General features: G+C 57.5%; 1 protein-coding gene across 1 annotated transcript; it reads right to left on the bottom strand.

Moving 5' to 3' along the window:
* Window positions 1-1,274: 1,274 nt before the first annotated feature.
* Window positions 1,275-26,320, bottom strand: BESB_025910 (dynein heavy chain; the record flags this gene model as incomplete). Its single annotated transcript, XM_029361271.1, has 30 exons — window positions 1,275-1,374; window positions 1,669-1,808; window positions 2,209-2,737; window positions 3,194-3,799; window positions 4,217-5,714; window positions 6,032-8,152; window positions 8,530-9,401; window positions 9,758-10,209; window positions 10,607-10,981; window positions 11,298-11,395; window positions 11,718-11,826; window positions 12,222-12,458; window positions 12,859-13,590; window positions 13,961-14,836; window positions 15,191-15,402; window positions 15,782-15,886; window positions 16,205-16,362; window positions 16,591-17,052; window positions 17,554-17,816; window positions 18,120-18,347; window positions 18,618-18,764; window positions 19,025-19,113; window positions 19,517-20,597; window positions 20,774-20,982; window positions 21,326-21,629; window positions 22,002-22,211; window positions 22,481-22,912; window positions 23,062-23,974; window positions 24,356-24,811; window positions 25,308-26,320. 30 exons carry the CDS (start codon window positions 26,318-26,320, stop codon window positions 1,275-1,277), a joined length of 15,027 nt encoding a protein of 5,008 aa, XP_029215626.1.

Raw genomic sequence — 26,320 nt, 5'->3', positions numbered from 1 at the left:
GGCAGCAGGCCTCCGTTTGATACATATCCTTTGTAGGGGCGGATGGACGTCGGTGGTGTCACAGAGCTCTTCCTAATCTTCGAAGAGTTGCCACACGCATTCGCGCGCTCCTTATTTCTCTGCTTGAAAAAAACTACACGTGTACGAGTTTTTTAAAGTGAGTTCTTGGGAAAACTGCCGAACCACAAATCTATATTGGTGCAATGAAGTTACCACGCTCTCCCTACAAAGCAGGCATTAAAAGCATGAAGATCATAGCTACGCCATGTGCCGTTATTACCACATTATATTATTATAACATCATCATTGTTCTCAAATATAAGTAGCTGCCGTCTCTGTACAAATGAACCGCGATCCGGTGCTCTCATCTGCCGCTTCACGTGGATCGCCCCTCCGGCCGTGTCCACTCACGGACTCCACCGTTGCTAACAGAACTGCATGGGCGGAAATATATCGCGAGCGAGCCCGCCACGTTCGCCTTGAGCCGACCCACGCGTCAACCTAGAAAGAGGCACACGATGTGCTTCCCTCCGTGACGCCTCGCAGTGCTGCCTCCAGGTTGGTTGCTCAGGCACCGCCACCCGTCCTTTTCAACACAGACTCAGTGGGGGAGGCGAAATTGCTGCGTGTAGAGAGCGGATCCTGTGCCTGCACTTACACGAGGTCGCGAGGCGCACACTCGTTTCTTCTTTCGTTTTTTTTCCACCTCTCAGCATAACCGCTGAGTGTGCTGCCGTTTTTTTCCACCTCTCAGCATAACCGCTGAGTGTGCTGCCGTCACTCTCGTCTCTCCTCCGCATTCGCGAATCCGCTACGCCTAACTACTATTTCCAGCTGACGTGATTTTTTTCTGACGGAAGGGAGTGCTGGCGGCGCTAGGCCACCGCATGCGACGCAAAGGCACGAGACAGTCTAAAGTCGACACGACCATGCGTCCGTTCCACGTATACGACGCGGAACGCAGCGAAGAAACAAGTCACTTCAGTGTGTGTCTTTCCCGCGTCACCGTGAAAACTCCGCACATTTCCTTGAGACGAAATTCGGAAAATAGAGCTCGCTGATCGCAACTCGACCCCCACGCCGACCCTCACAGCTGCCTCTTCAAGCACACGCGCCCGCACACCGGCACCGAACTTGGGACCACCCTCTTCCAGTCAGGTAAGACTCCCACATCCACACATTCGAACCTGTGTTGTTCCTACGTATCTCCCAAATCTCCTCAGCGTCGATTTTCGCGCTTGGCTCTATTCCGCCTGAGTCGGTGCGCGCAGCTCTTACAAGTCACTCCACAAGAAGAGCGACGTGCCGCGTTGAACCCAGGCGTCTGGGCAGACGTCCTGCGGGAAAGGGAGTTTGCAGAAGGCCACCAACTCCCTGAGCACAGACGGACACACACACGCACACGTATCCATGCGGTTCGGCGTTCCAACTGGCGAACAGCGCGACCTTCCTGAAACAGCTGAACGAACTGGACTCCGCGTGAGAGTCACGCGTCCGCAGGTCTCGCTTAGGGTTTAAGTTCTACGCGCGCGCCTTGCCTCCACGCGCGTGCACGGGCGCGGGAGGCTCTAAGCTGAATGCCGCGCTCTACGATCGACCGCTCTCGAAAGCCACACGGATCTCTTTGAGGTCTAGGATTGGAGGCGCCTGTTTCTGTGAGCGCCTTACGTTCTCGAGTGGTTCAGGAAGAGCGGAATGTCCAGCGGAATCTTGTTCGCAAACGCAAACTTGGGGCCCTCGTCCTTGTGCCACCAACGCATCGCCACTGGCGGCACCGAAGCCTTCAGGCTGTCCGTCAGAGCGAGACACTGAAAAAAAGAAACCAGAAACCAGGCACACAAAACAAACTTGAACTCGACAAACCGGGCTTGCATGAGAGTCCCTCCTACACACACACGAATAGAGATATACAATATACATATATGTGTGCACTTAAACGCACATATATATATTTCTAAAAATGAATAATATACATATATATATATATATATATATATATATATATATATATATATATGAGGTGGGGTAGAAGCCACACTGCCGAAGAGCGTTAGGTGAGGACATGCTGCGGCAGACTCGAACCGCCATGTAGATACGTCAAGCGCGCGACCGCGGAACACGTGCGGAGACGCATGCGAGGTTCAAAAGACTGGGATGAGAAGGAGAATTTCTGCGGTCTGCCGCGAAGGTGTGCGTCTCCTCGCTTACGCTCCCTTGTGCGTCCCACGCCGCGCCCTCGACGGTGACGCCGGTGATGACGAAGGATTGGTCGTCCTCAGGATCTCTCACGCCGATTTGGACCTCCATCGCCAAGTCATCGAGCGACCAGCCCTTGGCCTGCGCCACGGCTTGCCTGGTGGCGGTCAAATACGCGGAGGGATACAGGAGCCCGCCGAGCCAGACTCGGCGCTGCGAGATCTCGCCGCCATCCGACTGGCGCGTGAGCGCTGCCCTGAGTTCCGCGGGTTCCACAGGCGCGTCGCCAGCTGTCTCTTCGACCGCGTCCCGCCCGAAACTCCGCGCGACCAGCATCAGGTGCTTCAGCCGTCGCCCAAAGTCCTCGACCCACTCCGCCAGCGTCAACTCGGGCGCCGAAGAAAAGACCTTGCGCCAATCAGGCGGCACCTGCGACGAGCTGATGTGCTGCGCCAGATCGCGCAGCGCGTTTGTGAGCTTCGTCTCGCCTTGGCAAACCAAAATCAACTGCGCAAGCGAATCGTGAATCGTCGCCAAAAGTCTGCACGTGCGACACCACCAACCAACCAACAAACACACACACACGGATGAAAGCAGAACGGGCCTTGCAGGGCGACGGAAAAGAAACCGCGGCGGAAACCTCCAACACGCTCCTCCAGCGATCTAGCCTGAACCTAAACCTCCCCTCAAGCGGGGGGGAGTGCGCGCCTGAGCGGCCACTGCCCATTTCAGCCATGCTAGTGTCGAGGCTGTCCTAGCTGTCCTTGTTTTCTTCACTTGAAGCATCTACAGGTGTTTAGCTACTTACTTGCCCACACGCCCCATGACACTACCCTCTCAAATTCCCCGTTTCCCCCCCCGCTCGCCTGCCGCTCTTCTAAACCCGCATGTCCAGCATCGAGCGCATTGCTGATGTGTAACATCTTGTCAGAGCGGTAACAGCAGGACGGGAACTCGCCTCGTCGGCGAGAGACCCCGCGAGTCTGCGTCGCCTCACCTCCTCGCGACCGTGGTCTCGCGTTCGAAGCACCTGAACATGGGATCGCGGACAGTGTCTTCGGTGCGGCGGAGATCAGGGACTGTCCGCGGCAGCATCTTCACGATGGCCTTGACGCCGGGGAGGAGGTCTGTGAGCCACGAGCTTCCAGGGACGCCGCCCACCTCGGAGCTCATTTGCTGCGTCAGCTGCCGGGTGAGGCTGCGAGCGACGGCGTCCGCCTCGCGCTCGCGTCGGCCGCTGGCGGCGCTGGCCATTGCAGTGCCTTGCTTGGCGATTGCCTGGAAGTCGTGCGCCTCTTCGTTGCCGCGAAGCAGCACCGAGGCCCAAGCGCCGACCGCCGCCAGCGACTGCCGCGTCGCGAGGAGGCGCTCAGCGTGCGCTGAGAAACCCAGCCACGTCGGGCTGTCGACGCTCCATAGCTGGTCAGCCCACGCCTCGTAGGCTGCCGCCTGTTTGAGCAAGTCTGGCGCGCACAGCTGCAGCGGCAGCGACGACGTGTCCGCCACCGGATCCGCCTCCTCCACGCCCGCCATGATGTTCAGCGGGAAAGAGGCCTCGAAAGCCGCAGGCTGGAAGAGGTAGTCCACCAGCGAACTCAAAATCCTGGAAAACAACGCACAAAACACAGACGAAAAGACGCAACATCTCGGCAAAGCTCGCGACAAGGAGCGTAAGCCCGCCTCCACCGTCGGCTCTGAACAGGGGACGCGAAGAGGCACCAACCAAACACACCAGGCTGCGGCTGGGCGACTCGAGAGCGCGCGACTCAGGCGACGGCGGATTCCGCGCGAGCGACGGGACACGCGACAGCCAAGGCGTAGTCGGGAGGATACATACGCCCGAAGAGACGCACACGCGCTGCTGCTCAACTGCTACCATGGAAAGCTCTCAAGACGTACAACAGACAAAGACAAGACACCTAGACCGCCTAAACTCTAAACAACCGCCCGCCCCCGCACTCTGTGGTCAGCAGCACGGACAGCCGGCGAGGTGGCCTCGGCGCCGTTTTTTTCGCCTCACTTTTGGTCGACGGGGTTGTCGAGTCTGCCACCGTAGCAGACTTGTTTGAGCAGCGTGCGGATGGCGTCCCAGGGGAGTCTCTCCGGTGCGACGAAGTCGTTCATCATTCGCTCGTCTCCTGGGACACCGCCCTTGCCGATGGCGGCCGCGGCGTCGACCCAGGAGTTGATGATTTTCAGCGCACAGACCTGGTCGGCGTCGGAGAATTCGTACATTTTGCACCAGCCGACCGGTGCGTACCTGCGTCGCTCGAGGACGACGGCATGCAGGAAGGCCAGTAGGAACTGGAGCCGCGTGCGCGCGACGACGGGTGGGCGCTCGACGATGACGCCCGCGTCAGCGCCGGCACCGCCTGCGGTCTTCTTCGCTGCGTGGGTGGCGTTGTTCTCGGCGTTCATGAGTGCGTAGGAGCGAAGCAAAGACGCCTTTACTCCCGACGGCGGCTCAAAGACAAAGGTGTAAGAGACGCGCATGAGGTTTAGCGGCAGCGCAGGTGTCGCCTCCATCGTGAGGAAGATGCGGAAGTTTGGATGCACGCCCTGCATGCGGTAGAGCTGCTTCTCCAGGCCGTGGAGCCACTTGGTGGACAAATGGACATTCTTGAACATCACCCAGTGGCCCTGGCGCGATGCATGCCCGATCGCCTTCTCAGCCAGCAGAAAGCCTTCCTTGCTTCCCATCGCAATCGACGTCAACTCCTGCTTGTATGCCGCAGCGAGAGTCGTCACCTTGGAGCTCGGGTCGAATCCTGGCGAGGAGACGAGCGCGACTGGCACAGACGCCGCGGCCTGGTTTTTGATCAAGTCGTAGAACGTCGCCTGCGTCAACTCGGGAACTGCGAGGAAGTTCTCGCCCAGCACTGCCTCGACCAGACTCGAGAGCAACAGCGAGACGCGGTCTGGGCGCAGCGCGCGGACGAGCAACACCTCGCGCAGCGACCGCAACCACCTGCTTTTTGTCATCTTCCTGCCCACGCCAAACGCCACGTCCTCCCCCCCCGCGTCGTCGGCCTGCGCGCCCGCAGCGAAGAGCTGCGCCGGGATGGCCTTCTCCGGCTCCTGACTCTGGACCATCGCCTTGAACTTGGCCCTGCTCTCTTGCATCTGCGCCTCCAGGTCTGCGAAGAAGGGCAGCATCGCCAGCTTCTGCAGTGCCTTCATCTGCTCCACGTTGATCAGGCCGTCGAGGTCTTCAGTCCATTCGCGGCGCTCTTCAGCCTTCAACCCCTCCGCCTCGCCCTCGCCGTTGCTCTTCAGAATCGTCCCCTCCAACAGCAGCTGCAGCTCGGCGCTCGAGACGGACCCGTCCAAGTCGATCTCCGCGCGGATGTGCGTCATTTCTAACCCCACCACGAGTCGGTCCGCGTAGCGCAAGCCCGGCGCCAGTCGTTGATACGCCGTCGAAAACAACTTCTCCATCAAAAAGTCCAGACGCGCCTGGTAGTCGTTCGCCCCGACCTTCTCCAAGTCGGGGTGACGCAGCGTGTCGCTCAGAATGCCTGCGAAAACAGACACCGCGAAACAGGCAATCAAGGGCTTGAGAGACGCCAGAGGAAAACTACAACCCAACCGAGACTCCAAGTCAACTCTGAACGCCACATATCTACAGATCAGAGAGCTACACATCAGACACATGCAACAGCAGATACCTGCACATCAGATACATACATAGCAAGTATCTACACATCAGAGAGGTATGCATTTCCTCATGTATCTGCGTCGGTACGGACGTGGAGAGGCAAGCAGAGCTCAAAGACGCGCTGCCGAGGCTGCGGCGCCCCGCGGAACGGCTTTGCATCGCGGGTTCGAGGCTTACTGAGGAAGAAGCGGAGGTCGTATTGATAGAGAAAGGAGACGACGGAGAGGTTGAGAAGCATGAAGTATATTCGCCCCGCGGCGAGAGCCCAGACCAGGTACATGTTGCTGGTTTTTTCGACTTCAGCCATGACGTCTTCGGTTCGTGCGGCCTCGTGCTCGACTTCGGCGGCCTGCTGTTTGAGGTTTTCCATCGTCGCAAGCACCGCGTCGTCGTCGAGGATGTTGCCCTTCACGTTGGAGAGCGCCTGCAGCAGGCCGTCTTCGAGTTCGCGGATCTTCACCTTGAACTCTCCCTGGAGCTTGAGCATGTCGGTGCGGCGCTTGTCGACGTCGGGACGCTCGCTCTTCAAGATCAAGTTGAGGCACTGGTTGACGAGAGACGAGGGCGTCAGCGTGAAGTTCACAATCGTCACGCGGCTGCAGAGATCCGGCGTGAACTGCGCAGTCGGGTCGCGCGTTGCCAGGTACAGCAGGAAGGCCGGCGACAAGTCGATTTCCGCGTCGCCGACGGTGATAAGCTCGCGTCCGCCGAGTTTGTGAGTCTCGCGGTTCAGAACCGAGTTGAGAATCGGGTCGACTTTCTCCACGTCCTGAATCAACATGGTTGTGCCGAAGCGCAGCGAGGACTCGAGCGCCTTGAGGAAGTTCTGGTCGGTGAAGGAAGTCTTCGTCAGCTTCTTCGCGGCCATCAGCTGCGTGAGGAAGTTCGTCGCCTGACCGGCAGGGTCGATGATCAGCGGGTAGCGCAGGAAGCGCTTCAGAATGATCGCGTTTTGAATCGACAAGTCGTCAGGCGGCAGGCCGCAAGCGACCCAGTTGAGCCGCTCCGACGGCAGCGAGAGGAAATCCACGAAGGACAAGTCGGCGCGGTAGCGCACGCGCTCGACTTTGAGGATGCCGCGCCACTCGTCGACGAGTTTCTGGCGATGCGCGTACTCGAAGAAGCCGAGGTACGCGCAGAAGGCTGCGGCGAGTAGCGAGTCGCCAACGAAGGTGAATCCCGCTTGCTGGAGGGCGTCGGACTGCTCAGACCAGCGGCCCTTCTCAGAGCTGAGGTTTTGCAGGAGGCGCATCGACCGGGCGCACTTCTTCTGCACGTCCTCCATCTCGCGTTTGATCGACTCGACCTGGCTAATCAGCTGCGCGTAGTCCTTCTTATACTGCTGCAGCTTGCCCTCGAGCTGCCCAATGAGCTCCTGCTGCTGCAGCAGTTCCTCCTTGTTCTTGAGCGCCTCGACTTCGAGGACTTCGATCTCCTTCTGCAGCGGGTCCACTTGCTCAGAAATGGTCACGAAGGCGACGCTGCTCTCCACCCACTTCGCGAGCGGCCCTGCTGCCTTGCTCGCGCGGTTGATTTTCTCCAAGTCCCACTCGCCGCCGTGGATGAATTTGGTCTGCACGCGCTTGCGGGTCACCGGGGAGATGTTGCTGCAGTCAAAGTTGACGACTTTGGTGATGAAATCCTGATTCTTGAGCACCTTGCGCGCGTCGTCCCAGTTCAGCGGCTTATCGCCGGCGTCCGTGATGAGCACCGCGACGGCCTCGACGGCGATTTTGGCCATTGCGGGGGGGTTCGCCATCGACTTGAGCTCGTCCAAGCTTTTCTTGGGGATGTTCGTGACCGCCTCGGCGGCCTCCAGCAGCAGCGGCTCGACTTCGGCGAGCTGCTTCTGCACGACTTGCCGCCGCTCCTCGATGACGCCCGTCTGCTCATCCAAACGCCGCGCGAGTTGCTCTGCGCCGCGCTTCTTCTCCTCCGCCTCGGACTGCTGCTCCACCATCTGCCCCATCTTCTTCTCCGCCTCTTCGTTTTTCTCAGTGAGCACTTTCTCCTTCTCCGTCAGCGCCGCGCGCATCTCCGCGACTTGCTCTTCAGCCACGCGCAGAGTCTGCAGCCCCGCATGCAAATGCCGCTGCTGCTCACCCGTCGCGTCCGCCTTCTCGCCAACCAAGTTCACAAAGTGGTGCAGAAAGTCCAAGAAGTCGCGCGGCGTCATCCAGTTGCTCTTCTTGCCTGAACGCTGCAGCTTCTTGTTGCTCAGCGCCACCGCCGCATGGAAAGCCACAATCGACGTCGCCAGACGCACGCGGCGCGCCTCGTCGTCCGGGTCGAGCGGGACTGAAAAAGAAAAGCCGCCGAAGAACAAAAATCAAGTTCAGAGAAGGGCGCAACGAAGACACGCACACGCCCACAGCCCAGAAAAGGGCACGCGAACGAGAGGAGTGAGAACGCAGCGCGCAGCCGAGACGGCCAGGCTGCGAGGGAGACCGCAATCGAGAAGGAACCCATCGAAGGGACACAAAAAAGCGCGGACACTTCTCTCGCGGAGTTGAGGCCTACGAGACGAACGCGGAGTCCGACGCGCATGTGCGCGGATCCGCTTCTTGTTTGCACCGTGTTTTTGAAGTCCAGTACTTCAGCTGTCTTGCAAGTGTAGAATCACACTGCAGATCATTTGTTCAACAGGTGATTGACAAAGAGATCTCGTTCTTTACCTGGGTTGTCTTCAGCCTGGACCTGAGCGGCTGTTTGCACGTCGCCGATCGTTTCGCTGACGCCGACGACGGCGTCGGCCTCGAATCCCTCGGGGGGGAGCATGAGGGGGGCCGTGAAGGCCTTGGCAACCTCGAGCATCGCGCGTTCGTGCCAGTCTCCGAACCAGTCGATGACGCATCGATTGAAGAGCGCGGGCGAGGTCGCCTGGCGGTTGTAGAACTCGGGGTTCGCGGGGTTCATCGTGAAGATGATGTGGAGATTGCGCTGCACTTGGCGCGTGAAGCGCGCAAAGATCTCCCCGGACTCGTTGCTGAGGTACTCGCCGGCGCCGTACGCAGCCTTGCACTCGTTGATCAGCGCCGTATACTCGTCGCCCTCAAAGAGGCCCGGGACTTCGCCGGAGGCGAGCAGCGCGTTCATGCGCTCCAGGAAGGCTGGCCCCAAGGCGTTGCTCTCGTCGAGGATGAACGCGATCTTTTCCTCCTTGATAGCCGCACGCTTCATCACCACGCGCAAGTCCTGCTCGAACGCCGCCGTGTTGTAGTTCCGCCCCGCCTTGATCTGGAAGATCGAGAGCCCATTGATCCACGCCACGAACTTTGTCAGAATCGTCTTGCCCGCGCCCGACGCGCCAACCAGCAGCAGGTGCCCCAGCGGCTGCCGCAACACGCGATCGATTCGCGTTACGTGATCGAGCACCTCGTTGAAGAAGACGAGCTGCACGTTAAAGACTTCTTCGTTGAACACGCGCAGCTTGCCCTGCAGCAGCGCCCGCAACTCGTCGCGCGAGACTTCCTCGTACCGACGCGTCACGAGGGAAGTAAAAATAATGGGACGCTGCAGCACCGAAGAGTCAATTCCATCAAAGTGCCTGAAAAAACAAACATGCACACAGACACACGCGCTTCATCGAGCGGCTCACCCCTGGCAGACACGGGGAAGCGAAAACGCATGCTCCCGGGCGGCGTGGCCAGAAAGCGACAAAGAGGAAGCAGCTCCAGGTACGGTGCGACGGAGGGATGCAGATCGCACAAGCCCTTCACGCGGGCGACGCTTTCGTTACGCCCCCGCGCCTACGCTTCCCGCCTCACAGGCGAGGCGACAGCTTTCTCTGTCGCCATCCGCATGAAGGCGTAAGAGAGAAATATCGGCCGATGCACGCGCATGCACGCCGGTGCAAACACACCACAACGCTCAGACTCGAGGGAAGGGGGGTTTAGCACGTACTTGAGGGTGATTTGGTCGATCATTTGGTCGGTTTTTTGGCGTTCTGCCTCGTGGACGAGTCGATCCGAGAAGATGCGGAGGCCCTCGTGGATGTAGATTCGGACCATACTCTTCACGTCGACTTCCTCGGGGTCGAGTTGCGCGTCGCGGCCGCCGTCGGTTATGCTCGTCTGCGCAAAGAAAGTGCCCTCGCCCTTCTCGGCGCCCCACACCGCTCGACTGGCGCTCTTGACCAGCCCCGCATCGCGGCCGCCGCCCTCAAGCGCCTCCGCCATCGCTAGTTTCCAGCGCGTCAGCTCGCGCGGCGAATAGATGTAGTGCGGCTGCGTGTCGACTGTGAAGGACTGCGAGAACTCCGAGTAGAAGTCGACCATCGAGTCCGTAAGCGCGTCCGCATGCGCCCGCAGCTTCGGATACGGCCGCAGCATCGCGCGGTTGAAAGTCCCGTAAATCTGCAGAAGCCGCCGCAGGAGCACCACATCTCAAAAAGTCGAAAAAAAATTCATCAAAATCCGCAACTTCATCCACAGCTGCCTATATACACACATACATACATAAATATACGACCCGCGTACATATTCACACACTTATATGAATACTCGACACATAGTTCACATCGATTCACCATATATATATATATATATATATATACATATGCGTAGATGGGTAGTTGCCTGGCGTGGTCTGCGCGTCTGGTTTTTTCCAGTTTGTCTGCGTCTTCCTGCGCCGTTTCTGCTCGTGACGTGGAGGCGTTTCGCATCTCGCTGTTGCGCGCGGAACTGTAGCGTCTTTGTTTACTCGATTTGAGCGTAAAAAGATGGGCTAAATGAACCGTGTGTTCCTCCCTACCTGCCGAAGGGATTCGGATCCAGGGAAGTCGACGAAGAGGAGCGGGGCGAATCTGAGGAAGCGGTCACTCATGGGGTGTCTTCCTGCGTCGGTGGGCGGATTGCATGCGCCGGCGAACTGGACGCGCTCGACCCTGACCCACGTCCAGGGGCCTCCGCCCTGCGCCATTTGCGGCATCAGCCGCCAGAAGCCTCCAGTCTCGGTGATCTCCCGCATGAAGGTGATCACAGACTGCGTTCCGTACTTGTCCGGCAGCGGCAAGTTACACTCGTCGCAAAAGACAATCAACTTCTTGCCCGGCTGCGTCGGCCGCATCACCACGCAGCCGTTCGGAGACTTGGTGAACTCGCAGTACTGGTCGAACGTCTTCAAGAGCTGAACCGACCCGCAGAGAAAGCACAAAAAGCCAAAAAAGCAACCCCACACGTCAAAAAATGCACCACACATACACCCACATACACGCATATACACTTATATATGTAGATATGTTTATATATATGCACTTAAATACATACATATATACATGAATACACACATTCGCATATATATGCACACATGCGAATATAGATGCAGACATACAATTATACATACATTCACGTATATATATATATATATATATATATATATATATATATATATATATATGAAGGAATTGAGGGATATCGCCACGGAGGCAGATGGAGGGCCTTACCACTTGCGGCGTCGTGCCTGAGGAGAAGTTGAGGAAGGCGATGTCGAAATCAGTTCTCTCCTTCAGTACCGACGTCAGCGTCATTGTCTTTCCCGACCCTGAGACAAAAGCACCCGCGAAACCTCAGCGTCTTGCACGCGCGCGCCCTCCTCAGCCGCCGACTCTTGCCCTCCATTCACCACTGCAGACTGCCTCGTCAGACTGAAATCGAAAAAAAAAACGCTCTGGGGCACGATTCCGTCTCTGAGTACGAGTATAAAGCCTTGGTTTACTTGGTTCTAGTTCTCTCTTCTGGATCGCGGATCATCACTTGGGAAGAGTCGACAGCTACTTGTAATGCAACAACGGAGCCGGCTCTGCCCCACGAGCCGATACAAGGAGTGTCGGCGTGTTGTACGCCAATGCGGAGTGGCGCCGCACCTGGAGGCCCGCAGAGAATGAAGGGTCGCTGCTCATCGAGCCAGCCCTCGACGACGTGTCTGTGGCGCAGAGTGTCCACCGTCTGGATAACAAGATTCGCGTCTGTCACCTGCAAGAAAAAGGAGAAACAACGAACGCGCGATGAAGCACCGCGCAGACAAGCTATGCAGAACGACGCCAAACGGCTGCGCCCGCGCGCGGAACTCACGCATCACGGCGCGCTCTTCGCTGCAGAGAGCGCCAATTCCTCGCGCGCGCCCCCTGTTTCGACTGGAAAGCACCATATACATACATACATGCACATACATGCATATGCATATATATATATATATACGTACTTTCGTACATGCACTCACGGAATGGCATACATACATGAATAAGCATGAACATATCCACACACACACACACACACATATATATATATATAGTAGGCATCGAGTACTTGCGCGTCGAGACGCCTGGACGCGCGGATGCGGCGCATAGGGCTGCGAGAGGCGTGCATACCTGGTGAGGCTCGATATCGACTTGCTTGACCTTCTCCTTCCACAGGCGCCACTCGCCGTCGTCGACGCCCGGCTCGAAGTCGAGGAGCGTCAGATCTCGGCCGCCGTCGCCGTCGTCAGACCCGAGCGCCGAAGGCAGGCGCACGGGAGAGATTTCTTGCACGTCCTTCGCGAACTTAAGGCGATTCGCCAGCGACATCGATCCGCCAAAGCCCCACAACAGCGCCAGGAGCAGCCACTGAAGAAGAGAGCGGAACGACACACCACAAACGCGCACCCTGCGGCTACCGAAAAAGGAAACAGACGGAAACACAATGCACCAATACGCGCAAGAAACAAACGACATACACACATAAATATATGAAAGATATTTTCGTGTAGAAACCGAAGGGATGGGCGCCGGTCGAGTGCAGCCCGCGACCCTCTCCGCGGCTCGCGTGTAAATCTTGTCAACTCGCAATCGCCCATCACCCACAAACCGCTCTAAGCACACGCAGCCAGCTCGGCAGATACAAATATAAACAGATATCTCCATACACGCAAAAATATGTATGTATTCATGTATATATGCATGTGTGTATGTCTGTTGTGCATGCATCTGTGACGCGGCCTTCTGTTTTCTGCGTGTGGAGGCGTACCCTGACGAGGAAGCTGCGAGCGACGTCGTCGTCGGGTTCCACGCCTTCGTTTTTCTTTTCGGTTTGGTGTTCAGCGAGTTTGGCGATGCCTTTCTTGAGGAGGGCGACGGTGCTCTCGACGAGGCGGACGTGCGTGGGCACCATGATGTGCTCGCAGTTCATCGCGCACTCGAGCGCCTGGCAAGCGAATCCGTCCTTCTCAAAGTACGGCCGCCAAACTTCCGCAGCGAGCTCGCGAAGGTGCGCGTTGCCTACGCCGACGCTGCGCGGGGGGCCGAAGACTCCGCCGTCCAGCTGGCTGGAGGAGCTTGTCCTCACCACCTCGCGCTCCGCGAGCGCTTCACGCTCGTCTTCCGCGCTGGGGCCTTCTTCGTCGCCGCGCGCCAGCGAAGCACCGCGCGCCATCTTCTTCTGGCGACCCTGCGCCGCAGCCTCCACGCCGCCCGACTTGATCGCCGCGAGGTGGTGCTGGAAGAGCGTGGAGACCTCTAGCACCGAGTCGGAAAACCACACCATGCCGCAGCGACTGACTGTCGCCAGCGTCGCGTGCTTCAAAGTGTCGACTTCAAACAGCAGCCGCACGTTGCTCGGGATCTGCAGCCGCTCGCCGTTCGGCAGCGTCAACAGCTTGTTGTCGTCCAGCACCGAGTTCAGGTTCTCCGCCCACTCTGGATCCACGTCGCCGTCAAACACAATCCAGTGACGCTTCGGCGCGATGGTCGGGCCGACTTGCTGCGCGTTCGACTGAAGAACAACACACACCCACGCTTTGAAGCCGCCGTGGCTCATGCGTCTCCAAAATCCAGAAACCGAGCAAAAAATCCGACGCCAAAACACACATACAATCACACCTACATTAACAAGGTATAGACCACATCTTGAAAATACTATGTAACATACACCCAGATAAAACGACATGTATATAAATTCTTCTAGACAAATTATTGTGTCTAAATGCATCTAGGTAAAACGAGCAGACGAAACACACCTCGAAAAAATATCTCTGCAGACACTTTCATAGAAAGAGTATATCCAGTCCGCCTGGACAACTCGCTGTGCCTGCGCAGCCGCGATTCACTGGATGACCCTCTGCCTCGTCTACCTGCAGAATTTTTCTGAGGATTGCAGTGAAGACGCCGTCTTGCCACTCGAGGGTCGTGGAGTCGAGTCTGCCGTAGAGTTGCTCCTTGGGGACGGCCTTGGGGTCGAGGAGGTGCGCGTGACCCTTTATGCCGTCGACGGTTTCCATCGCATCGAGGAGGACGCGCCAGGCGGCACTCTTTCCTGTGCCGACGGGACCTACGAGCATGACGCCGTGCTGCAGCTTCTGAATCTGGTAGAGCTGCAGAATCTTCTCCCTCCACTCGCCGCGGCAGTGCATGTGGCGCAGCGCCGCGAGGCGCTCGATCTCTTCGCAGAGAACTTTCTCCTCCAGCATCGAGATGTCTGAGCCGGGGAAGACGCCCGCAAGCAGGCTGCGCAGCAGCGGCACGTCCTGCGCGACGAGCTTCGGCACGACGGTGTCGCAGACCGAGCGCAGAAGCAGATCTTCCTCAACTTTCGCCACCGCCGCCGGATCCTCGTTCTCGACGCCCGAGCCCGCGCCTGCGAGCCGATCTTGCAGCCACTGGCGCTTCAGACTGCCGGCTGAGTTGAGCGCAGACTTGAGCGAACGCAGCCCAAAGTCGTAGTGCGGCTGCTTCGACAGCTGCCGGTCGCAGAGGTCGAAGAGCGAGATGATCTTGCTCGCCAGACGCTCCGCGGAGCGGAAACCCTGCGCGAAGAGAGTCACCTGCGCAATCAGCTGCTTATCGGGCACAATCATCGCGATCTCGCGGAAGAGCTGCTTCAAGTTGTCAGGCAGATTCGAACGCCCCGCGTAGCCCGGGTTCATCGTCACGAAGATACCCACATTCGTCGACAGCTTCACGCTCTTGCCCAACAAATCGATCGTCGGCCTCCCCTCGCGCAAACCCGTCTAAAAACAGAAACGCACAGCCACACACACACACACACACGCATAATCATATACACATATATTTATATAGGAATGCATCCAAGGTGGAATCGCAGCGACGCAGAAATGTAGCTTTCACAAAGCGTTGCGACTGCGCCTCTTAAGGTGCACAGTGGACGACACGCGACCCCGCCTTCACTGCTAGCAAACATCTACATACACATACATATATGATTATAGATATTTTTAAATACATACCTATGCATGAACGATATGCATACACACACATATATATAGAAGGTGCGCTTCGTTTTTAATGAACTGCTGTGGAAGCGTCGCCGGGGCTCAGGGTCTCGTTGTCTTCGCTGTGGTTACCTGGATGGTGAGAATTTGCTCCGAGACAGCCGAGAGAATTTTTTCATCGAGACGATTGAACTCGTCAAAGCACCCCCAGGCGCCGACTTGGCACAGACCGGCGAAGAGCCGCCCCATCGCGTTGAAGTCGAACGTCTCGTCGCAGTTGAACACCAGCGTGTAGCGTCCCAACGCCGTCCCGAGCGCCTTCACCGACTCCGTCTTACCCGTACCTAACCCACAAAGCACGCGACAGATGCGCAGGCAAACCAGTTTACATGAAAATGCGCACCTATCTAAAAAAATTAACAAAACCTATCTACCTACCTAACAAAGTCTATCTATCTATCTACCTATCTACATGTACATGCGCATATATATATGTATACATATACATATATATACATGAGCGCCTCCACACACACCCTACCACGGCACACACACACTTGCTTGCCCATAGGGACAAGTACATATATATATATATATATATATATATGATACTTCCAGACGCGTTCACACGGACAGAGAAACCCCGCAGCACGCTAGATATCTATTCTATGGCTGTGTAAATCTTCGGCAGAATACTGTCGCTGAGTGAAGATCGCAGCGCACCTGCAGGCCCGAACGGGTTGCCGCCGAGCTTCATGTTGAGCGCCTGGGTGAGCGTGAGGAAGCACTTGTCAGTCAGGGGCGTCTGAATCAGGCGCTCAGCCATGCCTGGGGAGAAGGAGATCGAAAGGGCAAGAAAAAAAAAAAAAATTCAACACGTGCACAGCGATGAAGCGGAAAGACAGAGACAACTGACGCCAACGTGACCCCCCAACTCGAACACAGATTTACATCTCCACTGTCTTTCAAATGAAAAACGCTCCTTCGCCTCAGAGATATGCATGCTGCCTGTGCGACTTTGATTTCAGGTACACCCCGCAATGACAAGCACTCGACCCTGCGTTCGGGTCATCTTTGGGTTGGTCGCTGTCCGATTTGAGGCCTAGAGAGCGCTACTTTTGAAGGTAAAAAGAGAAATCTCCTCACCGAGGTACTCAAAGCCGTAGGAGAGAGTCGCGTCCGCCATGGCGATGCGAAGCGAGTGTTGCGGCAGCGCCTTCGCGGCCGGCGCAGTGAAGTAGAAGCGCATGTACTGCAGCCAGCGGAAGTCGTCCTTGCTCTCGACGCTTTGATCCAGAAGAACTCTGCACGCGAAGACAAAAAGAACACGAAAGGTGGGAAAAACGCGTCTCAGCAAGCGCACCTCTTCAAGTTCATGCCTCGCATGCAGAAAGACGTGGGTGCCAAACAGAAGAGACTCCCAACACACACATACACATTGTTGGTATATCGCTCTTTTCTCTCCAGCACTCTGTGAGTTGAGTTCCGCTCTTTTTCTTCCTTTCGCGAAGCGAAGCGCCGCTGCGCTTTACCTGCAGACGTCTCGCTGATGGACGAGCTCGGTAATGATTTGCACCATGCGCTGGCGAACCGTGACGCCGACGTCCATGACGACGCGATCTGCGAGGAAGCCGAGGAGGTTGACGGTGTAGGTGAGCACCCGCGAGGCGAGCGGATTCTCGTCGGCGCCGCGCTGCTGCAGCGCCTCTTCCACCGACCGCGTCCACGAGACCTGCAGCGCGAGAAGAAGAACTTGCAGCGGGAAGGCCGCGATCCACTTCAGGAACGGATGATCAGTCACTACTTCTGGGGCCTCGCCCTCTGCGAGAAGTTTGGGCATGTCGACCCGCTGCAGCTCCGCGATCGCCGCTGCGAGATTCTCGGCGAGCGTCGCCACCATCTGCTGCTCAACTGCCGCCAGCCAGTCCTTCAGCGACGCATACTGCATAATCGGAATCGTCGTCACGAAGGGCACACTCTCGCCTTCCTTCGAGCTGACACACACACACACACACCCCGCGGTCAGAAACACGCATGCGACTCTGCAGCCAGAGGCGTCGCCCTCCACACAGACGCACACGACATACCCAAATACATACACATGTATATATACATGTATGAATACAAGAGAGCAGCCGCACTGGCGAAAGCTAGGCACCTTTACATATACGTGACATGTATACGTATAAATATATGTATATAGGGAAAGGCGCCTCGGGATAGAGAGACTTCTTGACATTCTATAGACACACAGTTGCCTTCGAACAGGAGTAGAGTACAGAGGAAAGGACGCGGACAAGCGCAAGCACATGCTCCCCCCCCCTTGCTGCCACGGAAGCAACCTCTCGTTCTCGCTCGTGACACTACACAGGAGAGAAGTTACACCACATACACATACACACAGACACAGTGAAGAACTTATTCGCAAACATCTCTCTCCAGAGAGAGTCCTTCGTCCTCAGCAGGTGCGGCGAGGTGGCTGGGGGGGCGTTTACCTCATGCCGACGATGACTGTGGGATCATCTGGATCGGTGTCGAGGACTGCGATGCCAGCGAAGAGTTTGTTGACATGACGTTGAACCACCTTCACATCTCGCGCGCTTCCAATCATCTCGAGAAGATCCTCGTCGCCGACAAAGTAGAATCGCGCAAACTGCTCGCGCTGCCTCTCAAGGTACTCGCCCAGCGCCTTCTGAATGCGCGAGAGGAGGTCCGAGAGGCGCTCCAACTGCCGACCAAGGTCGTCGATCGCCGCAACCTGCGAATAAAAAAAACACAGCCGCGAGCGAGGCACACGCACGCGCGCGCGTCGAGTTACACGAGAAGGCAAACACGGTGCGCTTCACAGAGAGCAAAGGCGGCAGCGACTTGCGCCGCCGCGCCCGCCTCACGATCCGCGTGGGCTGCAAACGCCGCGCGTCTCCCTCTCACCCGCCTCTGAGAAAGGACCATTTACAAGGTTCTGCTGGGAAGTATATACACTACGAGTTGGGATGGTGGTTTAAAAGGCCTACGAAGGCTCGCCAGTTCAGACGCGCGGCTGCGGCGCAGAACGACTTGCCTCCATGACGTTTTTGATGGTGGAGGCCTTCTTCATGATGTTTTTGAAGTCCTGGTCGATTCCCTTGAATCTCTGGTGCTCCTGTGGAAGCAGCATCGGGATGTCCTGCGAGCCCGTAAAGACGCCTTGCAGATACACCCACTTCCGCTGGACTTCCACCCAGCTGTCGAGCAGACTACGCAACCGGTTCAGCTTGTCCTCCCACGTCAGCGCCTCCTCCTCAAAAACCTGAACAAAAACCCAGAAACTCGACTCACGAGAATTACACGCCTCGGGCTAGCCGGAAAGGGGAGCGAACCCAGCCAGCACGCCTGCGCAGCGGAGGCTCGCTGCGATCTCGAAAGAGACGGGCGCCCACCAAACCCTAAACCCTAGCCGACACGCACACGTGGCTCCACACACTGACCACAAGGATCGACAGAGAGGCAGAGCTGCGCACGCGCTGGCGAGACGCATGAGCAGACGCCTGTGTCGCTGAAAAGAAAGCGAGGTCCTTACCTTGAAGTACGGAGACATCTTCATAGACTGCAGCGCCGCCAGCTGATCCTCGATGAGTTGAAACAAGTCTTCCCAGCCCTTAATCAACTTGGTCTTCGTGCCGTAGGGGACAAAAATCAACTCGCGCTCTTGCCAGGAGTCTTTCACCTGAAGAAGAAACGACGCACGAAGACCGAGTCGCATATAGGGAAGCAAACACCTCTCTCCCTCTGTCTGTATAAGTAGATAGTGTATCGTGAATGGTTGCATTTTTGCGGCTAGACGTCAATCTAACAAGCGAACTTAGGCTTTCCACGAGATCTACTATTTATATAGGGAGCTGCGGCTGCAGGCAGAGCGAGCACTGAAGCGCATCGTCGCTCAAGACGTGATCAAGTCTGAGCTTCAATGCGGTCTCGCTTCCACACCTGCCGCAAGAATTCCTCGAGCGCCGTTTCACCCTGGGCCTGCACCAGGATCTCGCGAATCGCAGCCTCATTGGTGACGAGTTCGGCGTCTGTGGCGCAAGCAAAACAAAAGCGACACGATGAGAGCTCCGGGCTATCTCCCGTCCATCCAAATCCAAGAAGCGAATGCAACATCTAAGGCGACGGGCGACCGGAACGCGAAAACGGATGACACAGAACAGGGGCGACCCTACCAACAGATTTATATTTTGCGTGACTTATATACATGCAAATACATATTCACGTGTACATAGATATGTCGAGTTCCTCATGTGGCAGGCACCGCCCCTCCTCCGCGCAACAACGTCGTTTTTACTCAGGACGAGATACGCCCGCATATGCTTATGCTACCCAGCATGCGCGTCGCCGCTTGTTTATTCCGGGCAAGTTGCCCTGATAAATCAAATCCCTTGACCTCATGCATGTTGTTTTTAAGTTGTCGCAAGCCCTTACCCCAGAGGGTTCCGAGGGTGACGTCTTGGATGGGTTTTTTTATTTTGAGGACGCCCATCACGAGTTTCCAGTGTCTGTCTTTGAGGGAGTCGGTGCGAAGGTCGGTGATGAGCATGTTGAGTTTGAGATAGGCGGAGAGTTGGTTGCGCATTTCCTCGAATGCGTCGTACTGGCGGAAGCGCGAGGGGATTTTTTTTATTTTTTCGATGAGCTCCTCCAGTTGCTGGCGGACTTTCTTGGGGACGATACTTGCCCAGGGCGTGTCTTTGAGGGAGGCGACGTCGGCGAAGAGCGAGCCGAGAGCGTTCCAGACGCCCTTCATGTCTTTGATTTCGTCTTCGAGGTTCTGCGGCGTGAAGTGCTCGGAGTCGGCACTCTGGAAGTCATCGAGGCCGAGAACTTGCTTCGCCTTCAGCCCGAATTCGTACTGCTTCGCGAGCTGCGCGAGTTGAGTCTCGTAGGTGGCAAGCACCTGGATGGCATGCTTTGGCGCGACGTCGCTGCTGACCGGGCGGTGAGTCATCCACTCGGTGTAGAGGTGCTTCAGGCGGTACTGCACGCGCTCGTTGTAGCGCCGCACCACGTCGACGATCTGCTCGCGGTTCTGCTCCACGAGCAGCACCTGGTGCCGCAGCAGCTGCTGAAAGGTCTCCAGCTCGCCCTCGACCTTGTCGATCCACAGCCAGTCACTGGGGAAGGCAAACCGCTGGCGCTCCAGCAGCCGCTCGCTCGCCCGCAGACTCTCCACCGTCGCATCCCAGGCGACGTCCGCCTTGGAGGCTTCCTGGAGCTTGAGCAAAAACTTTGTCAAATTCGACACCAGTGAGGAAAGCAACTCCTCGGCTTGCGCCCCCACGCCGTTCATGAACGCCTCCATCTGGAACTCTGACATCGACAAGAAGGTCACAGCCGAAATCGTTGTCTCAGTCGGATCTTCCGCCTTGCCCTGCTCCTCCAACTCCGTCAAGAGCGTGTGCAAATGCTTGAAAAACGCCTCCGTCCGCGACGCCACTTTCTGACCGAATGCGTGGAGAATCTCCCGGTGCCACGCGTCGTACTTTATGTTCAGCTTGGACTGGGCCTGTGCATACAGCACACATCGCGACACACACGCACTCCTCGATAAAATAAAGAAAGACACAAAGGAAACGAAATCTATATCTCTCTATCTGTATCTAATTTTATCATTTTGTCAATCTCTGTATATGTATATAAGCAAGCACATCGCGGTGAAAGTTGAGGTCGAGGGGGCTGTACCTGTTTGTGATCCACAACAGTGGCGCCAAAGTCTTCGCGGCTCTCGTGCGTGTCGAAGGTGCTTCTCGCTGCCTTGATTTCGTTCAAAAGGTGCTGCCAGGTCTCGATATCGTCAGACAGACGGCCGATCACTTCGCTGACGTCCACGTCCCACAGCACTTGGTACTGCAGCCACGTCTGCACATATGCCTTCACTTTCTGTACATGCACTGAACATTCCCGCGCAAACAAAAACAGAGCAAAAACAGTTTCCTTCTCGCCGCGTGGGAGTCTGCGCGATCTCGCACGCGTTCTCTTTGCCGCTTTACGCGAAACTCGGCATGGTTCTTCCTCTTTCCCTCTCTCTCAGGTCTCTTCTCTCTAGATCTCTCCACAGTCCTCACAGAGACAGCTGCACGCATGCTCACACGGCTCTGCGTGAACGCGCACTCTAAGCCGTAACCCGAACTGCCGCGTGGAGTCGACTTCCGCGCGCCTCCGGCTGTTTTTTTTTTTGCCGCTCTCTCTCCCTCGCGGCACGCTGAGCTCTGCGGGGTGGGTTCGCGGCCTCACCGTTGATCACGTCGTAGGCGCGAAAGAATACTGCGGGTTCAAGCAGCTGCGTCGCGATGTGTCGGTAGGTGCGATCTTTGCGCACTCTGCGCGCGAGAGACACCTCCGCCGCCTCGCCTCCCGCCTGCCGGCCGTCCTCCTCGTCGTCAGAACTCTCGGAGTAGAGGTTGTCTACGACGACGCCCGAGCGGGCCGAGAGCCGCGGAAGCAGACAGACCGACGCAATCGCGTCGTGCAACTCGCCCATCCAAAACTGGTGCGCTGCCTCGACTGGAGGGAAGACCTGCAGCACTTGGTTGCGCAGCTACGCACACAAACAACGACGCAGACGCGCCATACAAACGCAGAACGAACCGTTAACCGCAACACGAGACGATGCGCCACGAGCGATAGACACATATATATATATACACAATTTATATATATATATATATATGCTCCCTCAAGAGGAGCATGCGCAGCTTGGAAACACAAGAGGGAAAACCCGGACTTCCGAACCAATCAGAAGCCACACGAGTGTCGCCCAAGCTTCTCGCACCTCTATACATATATATATATATGTATATATACATATATATATATATATATAGTTAGATGCGTGGAGACGAACTTTTCACGACAGGGTGGCCGAGGCGTTTTTCTCGCGTTGAGCGTGAGCAGAAGGCTCGTGGCTTACTTGAATTTCCAGCATCGCAGGTTTCTTGATCAGCGTGGTGCCAGCGTTGGGCCAGGCCTCGAACTGCTTAACCCACTCGTTGATGAGGTCGACGACGCGGCTGCGCAGAATCAACTCGACGTGGCGATCCAGCAGGCGCGCCCACAGATGAATATTCGAAAAATGCTGCAGCTGCTGCTCCTCGATCTGCTTCTGGACCTCGGTCAACATCTAAGCGCAGATCCACACGCAGTCACGCACACCAACATATATACATATATCTGTATCAATACATATATATACATGTATTTACAGATAGGTATACATATGTATATGTATATGGGCGAACACGTATACGCCCTCTGGTCACCTTTCTCGCCGCGCATCTGAAGCTGCTGCCCTTTCCTCTCCGCGCTTCACCTTGTCGCGCACGTCTCTCGCACCTTCACGCATCTGCATGCGGCAAAGGTCTGTGGACGCTTGGTGCGCCGCGAACTTACTTCTTGCAGCGTCTCCTTCGGCGCGTCGAGAGGCACGCTGCGAATGGCTTCGATGTCCTTGAGGGCGTCTGCGTGTCTGAGGAGGCCGAGCTCGACCTTGCCCTCGAAGCTGTAGACGACGTCCGCGAGTTTCCGCACGTAGGCCTCGAGTCTGTCTGCATCCCAGCGAAGCGTCATGCCCTCTGCGAGGCGTTGCTGGGCGTCGCGTTGGTAGGCGGCGACGAGTAGGGCGATGATCGACTCGCCCGACTTGGTGCGCATGTTTGCCGGCGCGGCGCGCGCGTTGCTGAACTCGATGCTGTTGCAGGCCTCCGTGTACGTGCGCAGAACTACCCGAAGCGTCGTCACGAAGGGGTAAAGCACCTTCGCCTCGTCCGCCATCACTTTCACCGAGTACGGAATGCGGAAGTGCAGTGTGTTCAGGAGGCGCACCTTCGAAAAGAGAGGGGAGAGGACAGCCAGAAAACAAACACAGTGCGTGAGCAGGCGACCCCCAGGAGCCGCAGCGCCGAGTCGTGGCCGCTAGGCGCGCGTGTCTGTGCCTCGGCGCGTTGAGTGAGACGAGAAGCGGAAGCGCCTACCTCCTTGAAGAGGGCGAGAATTTCGGGGTCGAAGTTGACGTCGAGTTCGAGGCCGCGGCCGCCCATGATGCGGATGACGAAAATGCGGTCGCTGGCGTCGAGCCGTTTCTCATCTTTGACCACGCGGAGCCAGGAGTCAAAGAGCTCGTTTTGACTCAGGCGCGCCTTGAAGGCGTCAATGTCTTGGCGCAGCCTCTGTCCCTCCACGTGCTGCTCCCAGCCGCGGCCGAGGACGTCTTCGATGCGGCCGACGAGGCCCTCGAGTTTCCGCTCGAGCTGCTTCGCCCAAACGATGGAGCCAGCCACCGGCGCCATGTCGCGGACTTCCGCCATCGTGAGCGTCTCGACCTTTTGGTGGCCGTCGAGGAACGACGCCTGCAGCTTGCGCAGGTCCTGTTTGACCTGCTGAATGAGCGTCGTCTGGTACTCCTGGATCGCGCCGCGGACCCGCGGGCGGAAGAAGAGCGCGTTAAACTGCGAGAAGACGCGGAACATCTCGCCGGAGGTCGTCGAGGCGCCGAGGCGGTCGCGGAGCCGCGCCGTGATCTGCGATTCCACGCGGTCGATGCGGTCGTCGTACGCCTTCCGCGCGGCCTCCCACGCCTCTTGACCCGTGCGGCTCACGTCAAGCACGTCGACGGTCTGCATCAGCTCGTACGCTCCGGCCACCTCCTTCTGCGCACTCAAGTCGCCGCCCGCGTTCGAGGCGAGGACCTTGGAAATCACCTCCTTCAGGCGGTGGTGCTGCCGCCGGAACTGCCGCAGCTCGCCCATCCGCTCCTGCAGCACCAAGTGCTCGCAAATCAACTTCGACGGCGGCCGCTCCGACAGCCCGCGCTTCTTCGACTGGTCGCGAACCATCTCTTTGAACTGACGCACTTCTTCCTCCCACGTGCGAAACAACTCCGTGCACCTAAACAGCCAAAGAAAGTGAGATACGTGCTCAAAGGGACTCCACAGAGCAAACACGAACGACACATCCACGAAAAGCTCAAAAACCCTCACTACGAGAAGTAAAAAGGCATCCAAGAAGGTGGTCATATCCACGCAGACACACAAGAACGAGGGAGAGAGAGGAACACAGACACACTCGCGCTGCACATCTACCTATCTATCTCTATCTATTCATACACTAAATACATATATATACACATATATATGAATGAGAGGAAGATTTCCGGTGCTGTCCCCCAGCGAGTTCTACACATGTACTTGACCGTGAGTGTGTGGACTTATGCTTAAAGGGCTTCCTCTTGCGTCGGAGATCGTCGCCGTTGCGCGTGTCTCTACTCACCCGCCTGTGGCGTGTTCGAATTCCTCATAGCCGAGGAGCAGCAGGTTCTGCTGCGAGAGGACATTGACGAGCTGCTGACTCAGGTCTCTGGAGAGCGCCTCCACGAGCTGATACGCGCGCGAGAGAGGGTACTGCGTCGCGTTTTTCAGTTTGCGCAGATGCATAAAGACCGTTCGCACGGCCTGCGTCAGCTGCTCAACTGAGGTAGCGCCGAGGAGGTCGTTCACGGGGAAGTCGCGAATCAACACGTTGACGTTCGCGACCATGTCCGACGCTTGCTTGAGGCCTGCGTCTTGCTCGAAAGTCATCGTCGCAAAGACCTTCCTCGTCTGCTTCAGCACCTGCAGCGTCAACTCCGCCTCAGGAGTCTTCAGCTGATCCTCCACGTGCGATATCGCCCGCTCCATACCCACCCAGTAGCTCACTTCCTCCGCCGCGCTGCCTGTGCTCGCGTCCCTGAAACGCAGCAGACAGAGACCGACCCCGATGTCAGTGCCGGGACGGAAAAGAGTGAGAGAAAGAAAAAGCGCGAAGGAGAGGAAGACTGCAGCTATCGGAGCACGAAGTGGTGCGACGCGCCGAGAAAAGCTTAGCGAGAGGCCCGCACGGCACGGATGAGGACAGACAGACACGTGAGGGACAGGAGACAGATGGCAAAGGCACCCCACACCTCGCGACGCAGACACGCAGGCATGCAGGAGGAAAGACCGCGCCGTGAGAAAGCGAACGGACATGAAGACCAAAACGTAGAGAGACAGATACATGCATATATGTGTGTTCGCCGGTAGATGCAGACACCCAGAAAAGAAAAAAAAAGACAAGAGGAGAGAGGCAGAGGAGCGCAAATCGGCGAGCGGTGAAAACGCAGAAGGCGGACCGAAATATGTAGGAGGCGAGCAACACTCATATGCTGGAAAGCTGTGTGGGCACTCAGGGATGTGTGGCGCCTTACCTCTGCATTCTGCAGACTTTCTGGATGTCCTTAATCCAGCGGTTGACGTGGTTTTGGAGTGCGATGAGATATCCAGTGTCGTGGAGTTTCTCGCCGATGTCCTCGACAGTGGCTCGGCGGCCTTCAGCCTGCGCGCGCCTCACCGCTTCTTCAATCACCGGGTCGACGGCGAGTTGAATCAGCGGAATATCCACGTTCTGCTGCGCCTGCTGGACGGCCATGAGGAGCTCCGCCATCTTCTTGTTGACCGTCTGGTGCACGCTGGACGCGGCGACCTTCGCCGCCGCCGTCCCTTCGCCGCTCTCCTCGCACCCGCCCACGCCGCCGGCCTGCGGCCCTGCGCTCGAGCCGTTCGCGCCCGCGCCGCCCGCCTGCGCGCCGGCGCCCGTCTCCAAGTCCTTCTGCGTCAGAGCGACATGCAGCATGGGCGCCAAGCCGCGCTGCATGTAGAGCTGCGTGACGTCTAGCGAGGACTCGCCGTCGTCGCCGAAGCCGCAGCGCAGCACCGCGAGCTGCTGACCAATGGTCTTGCGCTGTGTCGCCCCGCCTGCGCCGCCGTCCTGCGCGGCCGCGCCGCCGTCGCCTTCGGCAGGCGCCGTCTGCTCCTCGAGGGAAAAACCTGGTCGCTTGAGGAAGGCCACCGAGCTCGCGCGTCCCAGGGAGTGCGCGGCGAAACCCAGGTCGACAAAGAGACGGTACTGCTCGTCTTCCTCGTCTTCGTTCTCCTCCAGAGCGGGCGCGGCGGCCGCGCCGTCCTCGCCCGCCCCCCCCGGCGCCGTCGCCGCGTCGCCTGCGCCAGCCGCGCCTCCAGAACCCGACTTGCCTGGCTTCTGCTTCGAGACGGGTTCGCGCCCTACCACGAGGACCTGCTGCTGCTGGTCAATCAAGAACGTGTGCAGCGTGTGGTCGCCCTCCTTCGCCAGCAGCGACTGCAGAGACGGCCGGCTGCAGTTCAGGAGGGCTGGACAAATCTCGAGCAAAAAATTGCTCAGCGCGATCTTTTGCCGCTCCAT

Source organism: Besnoitia besnoiti (genome assembly GCF_002563875.1).
Source record: "Besnoitia besnoiti strain Bb-Ger1 chromosome Unknown contig00014, whole genome shotgun sequence".
Taxonomy (NCBI): domain Eukaryota; phylum Apicomplexa; class Conoidasida; order Eucoccidiorida; family Sarcocystidae; genus Besnoitia; species Besnoitia besnoiti.
The sequence above is the reverse complement of the archived record's forward strand: the minus strand, read 5'-3'. Positions and strand labels throughout refer to the sequence as shown.